Genomic DNA, 15390 nt, shown 5'->3' on the forward strand with positions numbered 1-15390 from the left:
GCTTCTAGGCGCCATAACACCCCAGATAATGCTGCTATACGTTTGGAACTAAGGTTCCCATTATTTAGTGGCTTTGGGGAATCAAACAGTAGGTATGATGTTGCCATGGAGTCAGTGTTTTCAGCCTGTATCAGTTTACATTTATCCCATTGTCTACTGAATGATGTCTGATCAGCTCCTGTCTGCAGAAAATGGGAAATGTACGGTGCTTGCATACTAAATAAAGCCAAAAAAACAAGCAGATTAATGTACATTTATTCTTGATTGTACTTTTGAATTTAAGAACATTTTTTGAGGCAAAAATTGCAGAAATCAGGCACTGGGTACCTCCATGAGCCGTGTGTCACAATCGCTGCTGCTGCAACGGTTGACTGTGCTGGTAAAGAGAGATTGTTGGCAGGCAGGCAGGCAGAAAGGAGTGCTGGAGCACAGGGAACACACTAGCATTATGGGTAACAAGCACACGAGGAAAACAAGAGGCTACAGCTTGGCTTGACACTTATTCCCAAATTGCCCCCGAGGCTGTGACAGCGGCGCATGAATGGGTGTGAATGTCCCACTGTTCTGATTCCATACAAAAGTGAACTTTCTCCTAAAAAGTAGTAGTAGTAGTAGTAGTAGTAGTAGTAGTAGTAGTAGTAGTAGTAGTAGTAGTAGTAGTAGTAGTAGTAGTAGTAGTAGTAGTAAAGTACAAAGTAGTAGTAGTAGTAGAGTAGGGCAGGAGAGCTGCCATGGTCCGACACCTCCAGCCTGAATCATCAACTATCTGGATGTTGTGACAGTTGGCGTTCTGTAGTTTACCCAGTTCTACAGTCCCATTATCCTTTTAGCTGCTATCAAAAGACGTGTTAGTAAGTTGGAGTTTAATTTTCCATGTTGAGGCTGTACAAACTAAAGTCTTACACTACTTTTTAGTGTGGGAAGTGTGCAGTGTCTCTATCTACAGAAACCCTGCCCTCTGCCTTTTCTTTACCTTTATAAAAACATGGCAACCGCGTGTCAGATCGTAAGCACATATCCAAGAGGAAGCAATACACCAATATAGCAGGCATAGCCCTGAAAAAACACAAACGAAAGCAATCAAAACGCCACACACACACACACACACACACACACACACACACACACACACACACACACACACACACACACACACACACACACACACACACACAAAGGTCTTTGAGGGGTTGGCCTTCACCTGCTGAGGAGGAGGGGCCAACTTTGAATGTTGTCTTTACAAACCACCACCTGAGAAACCCCCTTTTAATGTGCCTTTAATACAACACACCAGATGAATACAAATCTGACCAGTTTGAGATGAGACATCACTTTGATGACCAAACAAATCAGAAAGCATTAAAGGCTCTTTTTTTAACATTCAAACATGTATTTATGTTGATGTTTTTCTTCTTTTTCTTCATGACTTTGGACTTGTATGAACCTGCTATAATGATTTATGTTGCACACAGACACAGTAAGCTATATACACATGGTCCCATCAATGCACATCTTGGGACAATGAGATCATTAAATGCTTGGACAACTGCAAGTGAAAGCAAACATGTGTATAAGAAACATGACAATGTATTTGCAGAAGTGCTCTAGCAGTACTGGTGACATCCACTAGGTGAAAACTGTCCACCTCTGGCGCTGTGTGTGTGTGTGTGTGTGTGTGTGTGTGTGTGTGTGTGTGTGTGTGTGTGTGAACATGTGTTTTGTGTTGCAGGTAATGAGGATGTAGCTCACTTCCTGCTGCAGAACGGAGCAGGATTCTCCTCATACACCCTGATGGACCATCCGGCCTTCAGCAAACACCTCCTCAGACTCAAACTACAGGAAACCTCCAACGCAGAAGGAGAGGAGGTCTGTGTTCTGGAAACCAAAGGGGTTAATAGTAATGTGTTTCTGAACCGCTGCATGTAAGGCTGTCAGAGCAGATCCTATCTTTATAATTAACAATAGAGGTGTGTGTTGCAAAACAAAAATGCAACACTTCTGGCAGCAGAGCCCATAATATACATGCATTACTTACATTGCTATTCTAGTAGTTGGAGTGACTCTCTCAGAGTGTGTGAAGAACAAATGAATGCACAAGAAAGACTGCTAATGAGTAGTTCTTTTGTGCCATTAACTTTCATTTCAAACATCACAGAAGTTTAGATTTGAAGTGTGTTTAGAGCATAGACCGTATCTAAGAAGTGGTGTTACCCACTGGTTTGTTCCGAAGCATTTTGGCCGTCACCATCTTGTTTTTTTTAACAAACAGAAGTCACACGAGAGAGTGGAGCTACGTACAACCGGACGCTGAATAAGACATTTTTTTTTTTTACGCTTACAAATATTACAATTAACTTTCCTGAAGTGAAAACACACTGTTAAAAGGATTTAGGTTGTAAGACAAAAGACATGGTCAACGCTGTGGTGGTAGACACCTGCCAATCACACGGTAGCCCCGCCCAAAAGCATCCCCTGCTTTATGGTCTGTTTGACTCTAAATGGAGCATCATTTCCTAAATGAACATCATGCTGTATTGAAAAAGACTTGAAACTAGAGATTGAGACCAATATACTCTTAAGAGTCTTTTGTGACATCTGTGCCCATGTGAGGAGTAGAACATTTTAGTTGAGTTTATTTTAACTTAAATGCATGACAAAAGTTTGAGTCTGAAGTGTGTTAAGAGTTTATGTGTGTCAGCTGATAGGGGTGCAGACGGGTGACTTTGGATGAAAAGGCCAGATGAAATGACAGACTTGAGGATTCTAAGACACTCCTGCACAGATGAACATGAACCTGATAATATTCGAATCAGAATCAGAAACTGTTTATTGCCAACTACGTAACACATGCAAGGAATTTGGCTACATTACATTACATTACAGTCATTTAGCAGACGCTTTTATCCAAAGCGACTTACAGGAAGTGTATTCAACATAGGTATTCAAGAGAACTACTAGTCACCAGAAGTCATAAGTGCATCTCCTTTCTTAAACAAGCATCTTAAAGCATAAACCAGAGCAAAAGTATAGTGCAGAGGCAGATTACTACGAAAACAATAAGCGCTACAAACTAATACGAATAGGATAAGTGCAGTAAACAAATACGAATTCAATAAGTGCAGCCAACTGATACGAATGCAATAAGTGCTACGAGGAAGGCTCAGGGTAGTACTGATAGATTGGTAACAGTAAACACAGTGCAACAGTATGAGATACAATTAAAAAGAAGAACTTGTTCTGCTGGTTGATGGTTTGGGGGAAACACACTACCTGGTTAGACATATCCCTGCTGATAGCTGCACTGTGTGGTGTCAGCTAGCCAGATGACTATCAACAATGGCTTGGAAGCTTTGTGCTACAAACAAATATACCTATTTTCTTGATTTGTAGTGACTGAAAACGTTCATATTTAAGTTATAAAAAAAAAGAAAAACTGAAATATCACATGGTCATAAGTATTCAGACCCTTTGCTCAGTATTGAGTAGAAGCACCCTTTTGAGCTAGTACAGCCATGAGTCTTCTTGGGAATGATGCAACAAGTTTCTCATGATCCTCTGCATTCTTCCTTGCATATTGTGAAGATTTTTTTTTTTACACCTAAATGCAGCTGCTCCTCCTGGTTTTCTATATATGTGTAAACCACGTTCTATGGGCAGGGGGAGGTGGCCTCGCGCTGATCTATCGCGAGATTAACTTTAAACTCGTATTATTAACATTCAAAGCTCTTCACGACTTAGCTCACAGACCTCCTCCAGACCTACACCCCTTCTGCAGGTCTACTGGTTCCACCGACCGTTAACATCAGCACAGTGGGTGTCAGGGCCTTCTCCTCAGCTGCACCCAAACTCTGGAACTCACTTTCCCCTCACATCCGTATACTACACTCCACTACAGAATTCAAATCTGCTCTTAAAACCCATCTTTTCAAACTAGCATATTCCCTTTAACTACTCCAGCTGCAGCTTTTCTCATTCTTTCTTTCGTATATGTGTTTATTTATACGTGTGTATATATATGTTTTTATATTTTTTATATATTATATATATATATATATATATATATTTACTTATCTCCCAGCTATGCTCTGGTGCTGAATGTACAGATGTGCTACTGTTGTTTTATTATCGCAATGTTTTTATTAATCTGATGTTTATTGTGCTTTACCACTGATTTAATATGTGGTAAGGTGACCTTGAGTGCCATGAAAGGCGCCACCAAATAAAAATATTATTATTATTATTATTATTATTATTACATATACTCCCTAGTGTCAGCATATGTGGTGCAATTCTGGGTGTAATGGCAAATGTTGACGCATTCTATTAAATGAAGCATCACAATGTATTATAGTTAAGTTGTTAATATATTCAATTAAAATGTCAGATGTCCCAAATCCGTGGTTCTCAGTTCTCCTCATGCTACCATGTCGCCCGTGTGTCCAGGCTGTCACTGTGTGCTGGAGAGGTCTGCAGCTGCCCTGGTTGGAGCTGGACTGGTTCATGGACGTCTCCTCACGGATCACCCACCTGGATCTGTCGTCCAACAGCCTGGCTGCCCTGCCCTCCGTGGTGCCTTGGGGTCTCATCCACCTGCAGACTCTAGACCTTTCTAACAACCTGTTCAAAGAGCTTCCAGCTGCTGACAACTCCCAGGAGGTCATCTGCTCAAGGTACACGTGACAATATTTATTGGAATGGCTCCAATGCATATGCGAAGTGTGCCTAAAACCACAATGTCTCATTATCTGTTTCTAATCGTTTTAAATACAGATAATGTCATAAATTAATAAAAAAATAAATAACTTTTCCCCTGCTTCCGGTCTTTGAGCTAATCTAGGCTGGACAAGGGAAATATGTTACCGGACACACAGACATTAAACTTGTATTGATCTACTCTAACTTTGGCTTTAGTGCAAAACAAGCCTATTTCTCAAAATGTCAGTGTTTTTAAGTATTTCCTCATCATTTATGGGTGAAGGGGAAATGCTGATTAAATGGCTCGGTCCTGAATGTGGAAGCCGTCAGCTGTCTCCCTCTCAGCCTCCCTCTCTCCTTTGCTTCAGTTTGCAGCAGATCAATCTCTCTCAGAACCAGCTCACCAGTCTGCCACCCGGACTTCTCCACCTGACCAACATCCAGAGACTTTCTGCTGCAAAGAACCAGCTCAGAGTCCTGTTTGACATCCCCTCCAGTATGTTCCCACTAAACTTTTATACAACTGTTGTTTGTATGTAGGAAGAAAGAACATGTTCATATAGTTTTAAAGAATATATTGTATTAACGTAATTGTTAATTGCATGTCAATGTTATTTTGAAAGAGCTGGCTCAAGAGCTGTTAAACGTGTTTCCATTCGATTGTCGCGAGAGGCAAACTTCTGAAACGTCGCTTTTAAGAAATGTGAAGTAAGCAGTTGCCATCAACTGGTTTCCAGCGAAGAATCTCTGCTACGTAGCAGTTTGGTCTGAAGTTGGCCCCCAGTAGGCTGCGCATGTCTGTAATCTGCCAGTAGGTGATCAGTAAAGGCGTTTGCACATCCCATTCAGCACATCAACTCATCTTCTACAAATGCAAAATAACACCTTGAGCAAAATATGCAAACAAATATGTAAATGAAAATCGGCTAATGAGTAAGGAAACCGCTTGACATGAGCATCAAAGCTGTTTCGGATGTGATGCTCTAGTGCACTTCAACTCATCCTGAACCCCTACTGGAAGGTCTTTTTAAATAAACCTGCAGGTCTGAACCTTGAATTCAGCCTGACTCTTAATATTCTAAGGCTCACTAGTTGGTTCGTTTTTTGGACAGACATGGATGTAAACTGCAACATGACTTTTTGGCAAGCACATCCAACTGTGAGGCAGTGATTCCAGTTGTATTGATGAACGAGGCCACTTGTAAGTTATTAGATAAATGGACTAATGAAAAAACATGACTTTAAATACGTCAGACAACCAACGGTTATCTTTTATCATCGGTTGTCTGGAATATCAGAGAATGATGAAAAATGTCCCTCACAGTTTCCCAGGGTCTAAGGTGATGTCCTCAAATGTTTTGTCCAAGCAACAGTCCATAACCTTAGTTTATTAAGTTTACAATCACATTACAGAGACAAGACGTTGGAGAGGAACTCATTGTTTAGCACTACTCATCTATTAACAGCGTGGATATTGTCATTGTTAATTGTCGTTATTACAGCCATTTATACGCTTATGTCAGAAAAATGGAGGTTGCCATCTAGTAAGCATTATATTAAGTGTGTTAAGTGTTACTAATTAAAAATCGATTCAAACTAATTGACACTAACGCCAGCTGGAAGGCCCCTCTGGCTGTTGATTTGTCATTAGTGCAGGTCTGGTTTAGACTTTGGCTGTGCTCTTTATTTCCCTTCCGTCAGCTACTAACTGGATCGGCCTTCGTAAGCTGGAGGAGCTGGATGTGTCTGATAACTGTCTCACCAGTCTGCCCACGGCCGTCATGCACTGTTTGAAATCCCTGAGCCTCCTCAACGTGTGCAGGAACACACTGAGCAGCTTCCCTGACCCCTGGGCTTGTCCACTGGTAAGGAGCTACACTGCTAGTGATCGCCCTCCTGTGTTGATATATCTGCTGATATTTTGAGTTTTCTTTTAATCAAAAAAAAAAAAAAAAAAAAAAAATGACAATCAGTCGCTGATATTGTGGGTATTACTGTATTATTTGAATATAATTGTTTAATAGTAAACTATATTTGCCTTCCATAGAGAGCCCATTGATGCATTTGGCTTATTATGGGTGTTTTGATGGTTACACTCACTCATCAGTCATCAGTGTGTAAAAGCTGTTTCAGAGGTTTAGATACAGATGCAGCCATCTAGACTTTGGCTGAAATAAGACCCCCCCCCCCCCCAAACCCAGACCGCTTTAAGGAGTTAAGACATCACCATTATTTCCATTCAATGGAATGGTGTAGCCGTAACAAGATGGAGTACCGTATTTTCCGCACTATAGGGCGCACTGGATTATAAGGCGCACTGTCAATGAATGGTCTATTTTCGATCTTTTTTCATATATAAGGCGCACCGGACTATAAGGCGCATTAAGCGAAACAAAACAGTCAGTCAGTCAAACTTCCTCCACTTCCTACCATTGATTCATTAATGTTGAATTCTCTCGCAGCTGCTCTATTCCCATGTTCTACTGCGTGACTGACAGCCTTGAGTTTGAAGTCCGCGTCGTAAGCGTGTCTCTTGACAGGAGCCATGTTGGGTCCTTATACACACACACTGTAATATTATGGTGAAGCACAGTATGTATTACTCCTGACGCTCCTGACTACGGTAGCCGTGATGCTGCTGCGGTGCGGCTTTGTAGTTTACCAAAGTCGTACTGAAACATTTTGACAGAGCGCCGTGTACCACACAAAATCGCTTCGAGGTCAGTAAGCACAACCAGAATTAATCCATATATAAAGCGCTCCGGATTATAAGGCGCACTGTCGTTTTTTGAGAAAATGAAAGGCTTTTAAGTGCGCCTTATAGTGCGGAAAATACGGTACTTGGTTTGAATATTTCACTCATACAACATCATGAAGCCTGACATCACTCTTCAAGCTAGAACAAACTGATACACAATATATTTGACATACTGTCAGACATTTTTTTTTTATTGAACTTAGAGGTTCAAATGAAAAATCAGGGTTTATGTTGTCAAAAATATGCTGTCGTAACAAAAATTCACCAGTGTACTTCAGTTGGTTTTATGTGTTTTTGTAAAGGAAGGGCCATCTCATGGTGATACCCTGTAATTGAATGATTGATAGTGTTTACAGTGGAATCTACACACACACACCCTGTCAGGAAACAGTTGGGGGGGGGGGGGCATTACTGCTCTCCATAATTGTATGTGACGTGTGAGTGTCTATCGTTGTTGTTGTTGGTGTGGCTTTATTTTAAAGAAACAGACGGCCTCAGTAGTGCAGATCCCCGCCAGGTGTGTCTGCAACGACTAATGGTGGCGTTTTTTGAATGAATTGTGTGATTTAAATGAATGAATACAACCAACAATTGGCTGACCTCTCGTCCAGACACAAATGGGCTGTGAGGAGTTGTAAGAGGCACTTAATTCAAACTGCAATGAATGCAGTATGCGAGGTTAGCTGTGGACAGACACAGAGGTGCACACTCACTGACGCACACATGCAACCAAGCACATGATCCCCCGGTTCGAGATAATAACAGCAGACAGAATACTTTAAAGTTAGGATAGAATTTTAGGCAAGAGAATAGGCAGAACATCTCACTGCATTATCTTAATATTGATATTTATAAAGGTATTTACACAAATATTCCAAACCGTAAGGTAACACCTTCATCACATTGTTGATGATTGATTTTTAGGGGGGTTACTAGAAGAACATTTAAAATAGCAAAGTAATCTGTCGGTGAATTTAAATGGTATATATATATATATATATATATATATATATATATATATAAACAGCGGGTAAAATAAGTATTGAACACGTCACCATTTTTCTCAGTAAATATATTTCTAAAGGTGCTATTGAGATGAAATTTTCACCAGATGTCGGTAACAACCCAAGTAATCCATACATACAAAGAAAACCAAACAAAGAAGTTCAGAAATTAAGTTATGTATAATAAAATGGAATGACACATGAAGAAAGGGAGGTGCAAAAAGGCATGGAAAGCCAAGACACCAGCTGAAATCTATCAGTAATTAGAAAGCAATCCTGCCCCTTGTCAGTGCAAATTAATATCAGCTGGTTCAGTCCCAACTGATGGCCTATAACACAATAACACTCACATGGATATTCTTCTTTCTCCTCCGCTACAGAAACAATGCAAAGCTTCCTCCAATGTGATCGAGAGACTTCCAAACACCATCTCCATCTTCTGGAGGACTCAGCTGCAGGAGGTGGACTTCTCTGACAACAGCCTGAAGGAGCTGCCTTCATATATTTTTGAACTGGAGGTATGAACCATCATCTGGATATTTTTCTGTGCACCTGTATGTTCCAACAGCTGGAGTGCTTATGGCAATAATTCTATGGATTAAATATAAAATAAATGCATTAATATAAAAATCAAAGTAGTCAGACACAGGAGTTTTGATCTGCTAAGTAGCCTGCAGATGGCACTGCTACTGTGTCGTTGGATCATGTCTGAGTCATTGACTTACATTCTTGTTCTGCAGCTTAGATGCAGCAGAGTAGTAATATAATCATAATAAACATAATAATAACGATTGTGTTCATTTATTTAGCACTTTTCAAAAACAGAGCGACGCTAAGCCAACTGTAATAGAACAAAAATTGGCCTCATGCAAGACACAGATTGCTATGAGATTGCATATACGAATGATTTCAGAGAGTTTGTCACATTCAACATTTTTTCCTGCATATGAATGAAATGTGTTGCTGACGTACATGGGTCAGTAATACATGTGTGACAGGTCTGAAAGTGACGGTCTGACTTTCTTCACAGCTGAAAAACATTGGTTTGATTTAAGAAGTATACTGCTTTAATCTAAATCATTTGGAATTGAAATGTTATTAGCACCAAATGATAACATAAATACAACCAAACGTAATACAATTATTATATGATGTACATTGTCATGGCTGCCAATTTCTATTATGCTGTTAAAAAGTTTTCAATTCTGACACACAGACTTTATGAAAGTCGATGTCCCGGAAAGCATTTTCACCATCGAACAATGATTTATCTTCTTTATTTGAGATTTCAATCCTGTCTCCTACAAAATGACGTTGCCATACAGCCTGACTGGATTCTCAATTATGTTTCAGTGGTAACTTTCTTCCTTTTGAATCACAGACTGAATCACAGACTATTTATTAGAAGTGGACGTAGGTTAATGTTGTTGCCATCATGGGTTTTTTTTTTTTTGCAACCAGAAGACATGTTTAGGCGAAATAATACACTTATCTTCCATGAAGTGAAAACACACTAAAAGGGTTAAAGTTGTAAAATGAAAATACAGACAACATTGTGTTAGAGACCTGTCAATAACTGTGTAGCCCCGCCCTAAAACATCCCCTGCTTTATGGTCTGTTTGACTCTAAATGGAGCATCATTTACTAAATGAACATCATGCTGTATTGAAGAAGACTTGAAACTAGAGATTGAGACCATAAACTCATGTTTACAATGTTTACTGAGGGAATAAATCAAAGAGAAGAAGTAGGGGCGGCTGTGGCGAGTCAGTTTTTCTCATAGACTTCTTATACAACGGTGTGGACTGGATGTTGCATGAATGTTAGTTAGAGTCTGATGGTGGCACCTTGATGGTAGCCTGTCATCAGTGTGTGAATGGGTGAATGGACAGTAGTCGCTTTGGATAAAAGCGTCTGCTAAATGACTGTATGTTATGTTTACGCAACAAAAACACCTGCTCAGGTCTAGTAAATCCTCGTGATTTGTTCTAAAATACGTGTTTGTTACGTTATTAAAGTTACAGACTTAAATCAAAATAGTCAATGTTTGCTTTTGGTTTCACGCAGGATGGGAACACGGGTCTCGTGGGTGAAGGCCTTCTTTTGTTTCAATCATCCATCCGTTTACACAAATGTTGTTGCATTTGGCCCAATTGAAGGATTTTTAAGCCGTCCTTTTGGTCGTCAGCGGTCGGCTTTAGTGGACAAGCATGTAGTCCAGTATAAACAGTCCAGTATAAACTTTATTACAGTAAGTGATAAGATATTGATGCATTTTATTAGATTAGTATTCTAAAACCTAAGTCTTACTTTCTTTGGAATCTTGACCACTGTGTTCTACAACCCAATGTGGAACAGTTTTAGGTACAAAAGTACTTTTTTTTAAATCTGTGATGTAACAAGATGTCTTTTTTTAGAGAAACTTGTCATGGGAGCTGCTGCTGCTGCTGCTTTAGAACACTATAACAACCTCTGCGTCATAGTTTCTGTGTGTTTTCTGACAGACTTGGCTGCTCTTTATTACAGATCTCTGTTTAGCTTTAGACAATGCCTGATTTGAATGACTGGTGAGTGTATGAATGAATTTGAAGCAGCAAACCACAGTAACCACAATGAGAACTTTGGATCAGATGTTCTCATTACATCCAGCAGCCAGCTGTCTGTGTATTCCTAGAAAGGAAAATGTGAATGTGTGCTTTACAATATCTCACCCTCCTCATCCTCCCATCAGGCCCTAGTCTTGTTGAAATTGTGTGGGAATCACATCGCAACACTCCCAGCCCCCAGTAAGTGGAAGTGCTCTCAACTCAGGACCCTCGATCTTTCCAGGAACCAGCTGGGCAAGTAGGTCCACACTGTAGATACACACTGCCAGCTGTTACAGAACAACTCGGCCATTCTCCAGAGTTTAATAAGTGTCATGTGTGAAGAAACATTCTGCTGTTTCTTGAATGTCTATCAGTCAGCCAGCTTTTCATAGAGTTTGTGATATTTAAAGGGAAAACCAGGGTTGGGCCTTAATAACATTTGATCAAATCTGAGTCTAGTATAAAATCCTAAGTAGGTTCAGCTTTGGACATTTGTTGGTAACTCAAGGCACACTTAGCTAAAAACTCATAGATTCATTTTAGATTTTTTGGTGGATGACAAACAGAATAATGATGTTAGTACTGAATATAATTTACTGTATCATGCTGGGCTCAAAGAAGAGTTCTTCTCTCTCTTGATTACTACTTTTGTTCTTTTTTATATATATTTCTATACCATATTAGGCTACAGCCTGTGCAGTACAGGCTAGTGTTTGTTGATGAGGAGTGTTCCATTCATTGTTATCCTTTATTACAAATTGTGTCTTTAAGAACAGAGGAGGGGCCTAAATCCAGGAGGCTGGCCTTCTTGACTACATGGAGCAGGAGGGACCCGGATCCAGACCCAGGTAGATCTGCTTTACATACATTGAAATAATTCATTTTAATTATGTGAACCTTCTAATACTGTGGACTAGATGGTGCCGGGCCTGTAGGGTCACACTAACACAGGGTTTCTGCCATTGTTCAGTCCCTTCTTTAAGTTGACCAACAAACAAACCTTTTCTAACTTCCCCATCTCTGCCCCATACCTCCAACTAACCCTCTGATATATGGAGCTTGTTGGGAGGAAGACCTACCTCACAAGCTTAATTTAGGGCAAAGTAAGTCCCTTACATTGCTTAAAAGATCATTTGAGTGGCATATGAGTATTAAGATAAAATAAGATAATCCTTTATTAGTCCCTCAGCGGGGACATTTACAGGATTACAGCAGCATAGATATGGTGCAAACAAGGTACATAGTAGAAAAAAAACAAACAAGCATTTTAAATAAGTAAATAAGAAATATTATATATACAGACAGAATAATTCTAGTATGGCAGAGTTCACTAAACAAATCCTGATGGGGCTTATTAATGTCCTGTATATCCAGGATGGGTAAATCCTCCGATGTAACAGAAACAATGCAGTTTGATTTTTATTTTTATTTATTTTTAATTTTCTTTTCAGGGACAATGCACACCAATCAACAGTCAAACTGTAAGTGAGCCAGAGTTAGCCAGAGAGGCTAGTTTTCATCTGCTGTCCCCAGCCAGAAATGACAACATTTCAAATAAAAATAGAATTTAAAATGCATAGACAAACAGACAGCAACGCATAAACAAAACCAATGCACATATAAGCAAAAGCAAAGTGTACTTAAGACACTAGAGCAGAGCAGACATGACAGGCTGCAGCGTTCGATACATCATTATTGTGTAACAGTGTGTCTTATTTGTAATAGTGGTTTACATGCTGTTTTCAGAGGAACTGCCAAGAATCCACTTCTGTGGAACATACTGCTTACTTGTTTATTTTCTCTGGAAGCGTGTGGCACAAGTCCATGACTCTCTAGCACTAGTTACATTCTAATAACTGTATCTGGCCGTGACCCTCTGCATGGCTCTGTCTTGGCAGTGTGTCCCATAGAGTTTCCCATGATTCTCCGCGATTCTCTGGAAGTGCTTTTCTTGAATGACAACCAGCTGGAGTGTGTTCCCCATTCAGTGTGTGGTCTGCACAGCCTCACTGAGCTCTACCTCTCCAAGTGAGTCCGTCTGCCCGTCCACAAACATCACCGACACACTGTCCCTCTCAGTCCTCTACTCTAGTCATTTCATGATGATGTTGGTGTTGCGTTATATTCCCCCAGATCGGTGTGTTTTTCCATCTCTTTTATTGACAACTGATGTCTGAGAGGTGAAGTGCAGAAGTCAGAATCGCACACGTCTCTTTCATTGATCAAGATAAAAAAAAAAAAAAAGAAAGTAAAACACAACAGTTTCTGGGTGCTAGAAAAAATGCCTTCATACACTTGCCAAGGTTCCCTTTAGAAGACAGCGGGCGGCCATGTTTGCCAACATTCTGCAGACGCTCACAGAGCTGTCCCCGTAAGATCAGGTAGCCTAAAGCCGTGTTCACACCGAACGCAAAGCAAATGTTCACCTCAAGTTACTCGACGTGTTTTAACCACGTGATTCATTTGTGTTCATTTGCTCACATGTACATACGTTTCGTCAACCACGGCTGAAATAACCACTGTTGTGTTATGTTTTTGTACATGTTATAGAAGTCCCAGACATGTCAGAAATCCAAACGCCTTTGTGTCTGGATTCATGACATCATCAGGAGGCTGTATTCACTGCTGGTATACCATAGCAGTGTGTAGCCATTAATTAACAGATTTTGCTGTGATTAAATTGCAACAAAAAAAAAACTGATGAAAGTCAAGATGCAAGTCTGAATTCCTGTTTTGTCAGCTCTGTTTGCAAGATGACAAGCAATAAACTCTATAAATGCTTTTTCTTTTCCCCCCTATTGGGTGGGCTATGCTGACATTGTATCTGTTGCATCAACACTCAAATAACGTCCTCTAGGGACAAATATGGCAGCAACGTTTTTGTTGATAGAATAGACAGCCTAACAGACATCAAACATGAGGTAATATCACAGAGCTGTGGCCGTCAACAGACAGCTAGTTTAGTTGTATCCTACTTATCTGATTCAACAACGTGAAGAAGTCTGTGACGACAGGATGATTTTGCAACACAGCGTCACACTAAAATGTAGCTTGACTTTGAAATGTTTTAACCTCCACGAAAACGCAAATGGCCCAAATTCCACTTATTTGCGTCTTTTACTTCTTTGCATTGAAAAAAATTAGCTTTGTGCTTGGCGTGAACACACTATTAAGCTTCCTCTCTAAGCTTCCAAACTACACATCTTTTGTGAGGACCTGAGATTCAATTTGGACCTTTTTTTTTTTAACCTTCATTTAATCTTGAAACGAACAAAATAATCATCTTTATCTATGTGCTGCTAATTTTCAGCACTTTTGTAAGTCTATCCTACAATACGTCTGTATTCCCATATAGAGTATTGAAATGGATGGATAAAGCGTCAATCAAAACTCAATTTAAAAAAGAATCACATCATCACTTTTCAGGACACTCTTGTGAGCCACAGCTATTCAAAATCACGCATTGCATTGACTAAATAATGGTTGTTGTTGTTGTTGTTTTTTTTTTACACTGAAGAACACTTAATATAAATATTATGTGGCCAAAAGTCACATTAAAATGCATAATTGTATGTAAAATAGCATCAAAAAATTGTTAGGGGGCCCTGTAAAGTAAAATCCCTAGCGGCGAAACGACCAACCGGGTTGGGCCCCTGGGAACCGCAGCTTTGTATGAGGTCAGTCCAGTTTGCAGCTGTTTTAACATGTGCATCGTTGGTGTCTCACCTGCTCTGGGAACAGTAATCCTGGAATCCGGGAGCTTCCAGCAGAGCTCAGTCAGCTCTCCAACCTGTGGCAGCTGGACATTGAAGACCTCAACATTACTAATGTCCCCCAGGATGTAAGAAAAGAAGGTACGGTCTAACTGTCTTTAAAGACTCCCTCAACTGACTTTTAAAAAACCCAAACACAATAGAATGCTTAAAGGACTGCTGAAGCTACATATTAGCTGCAGATAAAGTTTTAATACATTTATTTGCAAAGAAGGAGGACAATGGATGTTTTTCTCCCTTCATTTACTTTGGAAGCCCATTTTGCAAGTGTGCCAGTATGAACAGGAGGAATGATTACATCAAGCAAATCCTGTTTTAATTCCATGTGGGCACCTGACTATTGTTTTAATTTAGACTTGGAAAAAGTGTGATCCTTTCCTTTAATCAAAAACTACAGTTTACAGTCTCCAACTTCTTAACGCTAAAAGTCACCATGGTAATTACACCAGCCAGATCAATGTAAAGGAGAGGAAAAAGAAACGTGTTTCTCTATAATGTACCATAGACATATAAAGTAGTATAGAATGGACACATTTAAGTTGCTTACTCGTATTTCAAAATGAAACTTCTGT

General features: G+C 39.9%; 1 protein-coding gene across 1 annotated transcript in view; it reads left to right on the top strand.

Moving 5' to 3' along the window:
- lrrk1 (leucine-rich repeat kinase 1) overlaps positions 1 to 15390 on the top strand; it is a 67848-nt gene that overhangs the window by 21700 nt on the left and 30758 nt on the right. Inside the window, exons 6-14 of the mRNA XM_054618135.1 lie at positions 1730 to 1866; positions 4444 to 4670; positions 5064 to 5191; positions 6397 to 6560; positions 8838 to 8975; positions 11189 to 11301; positions 11817 to 11893; positions 12944 to 13073; positions 14787 to 14899. Coding sequence (XP_054474110.1) covers positions 1730 to 1866; positions 4444 to 4670; positions 5064 to 5191; positions 6397 to 6560; positions 8838 to 8975; positions 11189 to 11301; positions 11817 to 11893; positions 12944 to 13073; positions 14787 to 14899 — 1227 coding nt within the window. The remainder of the gene's footprint in view (positions 1 to 1729; positions 1867 to 4443; positions 4671 to 5063; positions 5192 to 6396; positions 6561 to 8837; positions 8976 to 11188; positions 11302 to 11816; positions 11894 to 12943; positions 13074 to 14786; positions 14900 to 15390) is intronic.

Source organism: Anoplopoma fimbria, chromosome 2 (assembly GCF_027596085.1).
Source record: "Anoplopoma fimbria isolate UVic2021 breed Golden Eagle Sablefish chromosome 2, Afim_UVic_2022, whole genome shotgun sequence".
Lineage (NCBI taxonomy): Eukaryota > Metazoa > Chordata > Actinopteri > Perciformes > Anoplopomatidae > Anoplopoma > Anoplopoma fimbria.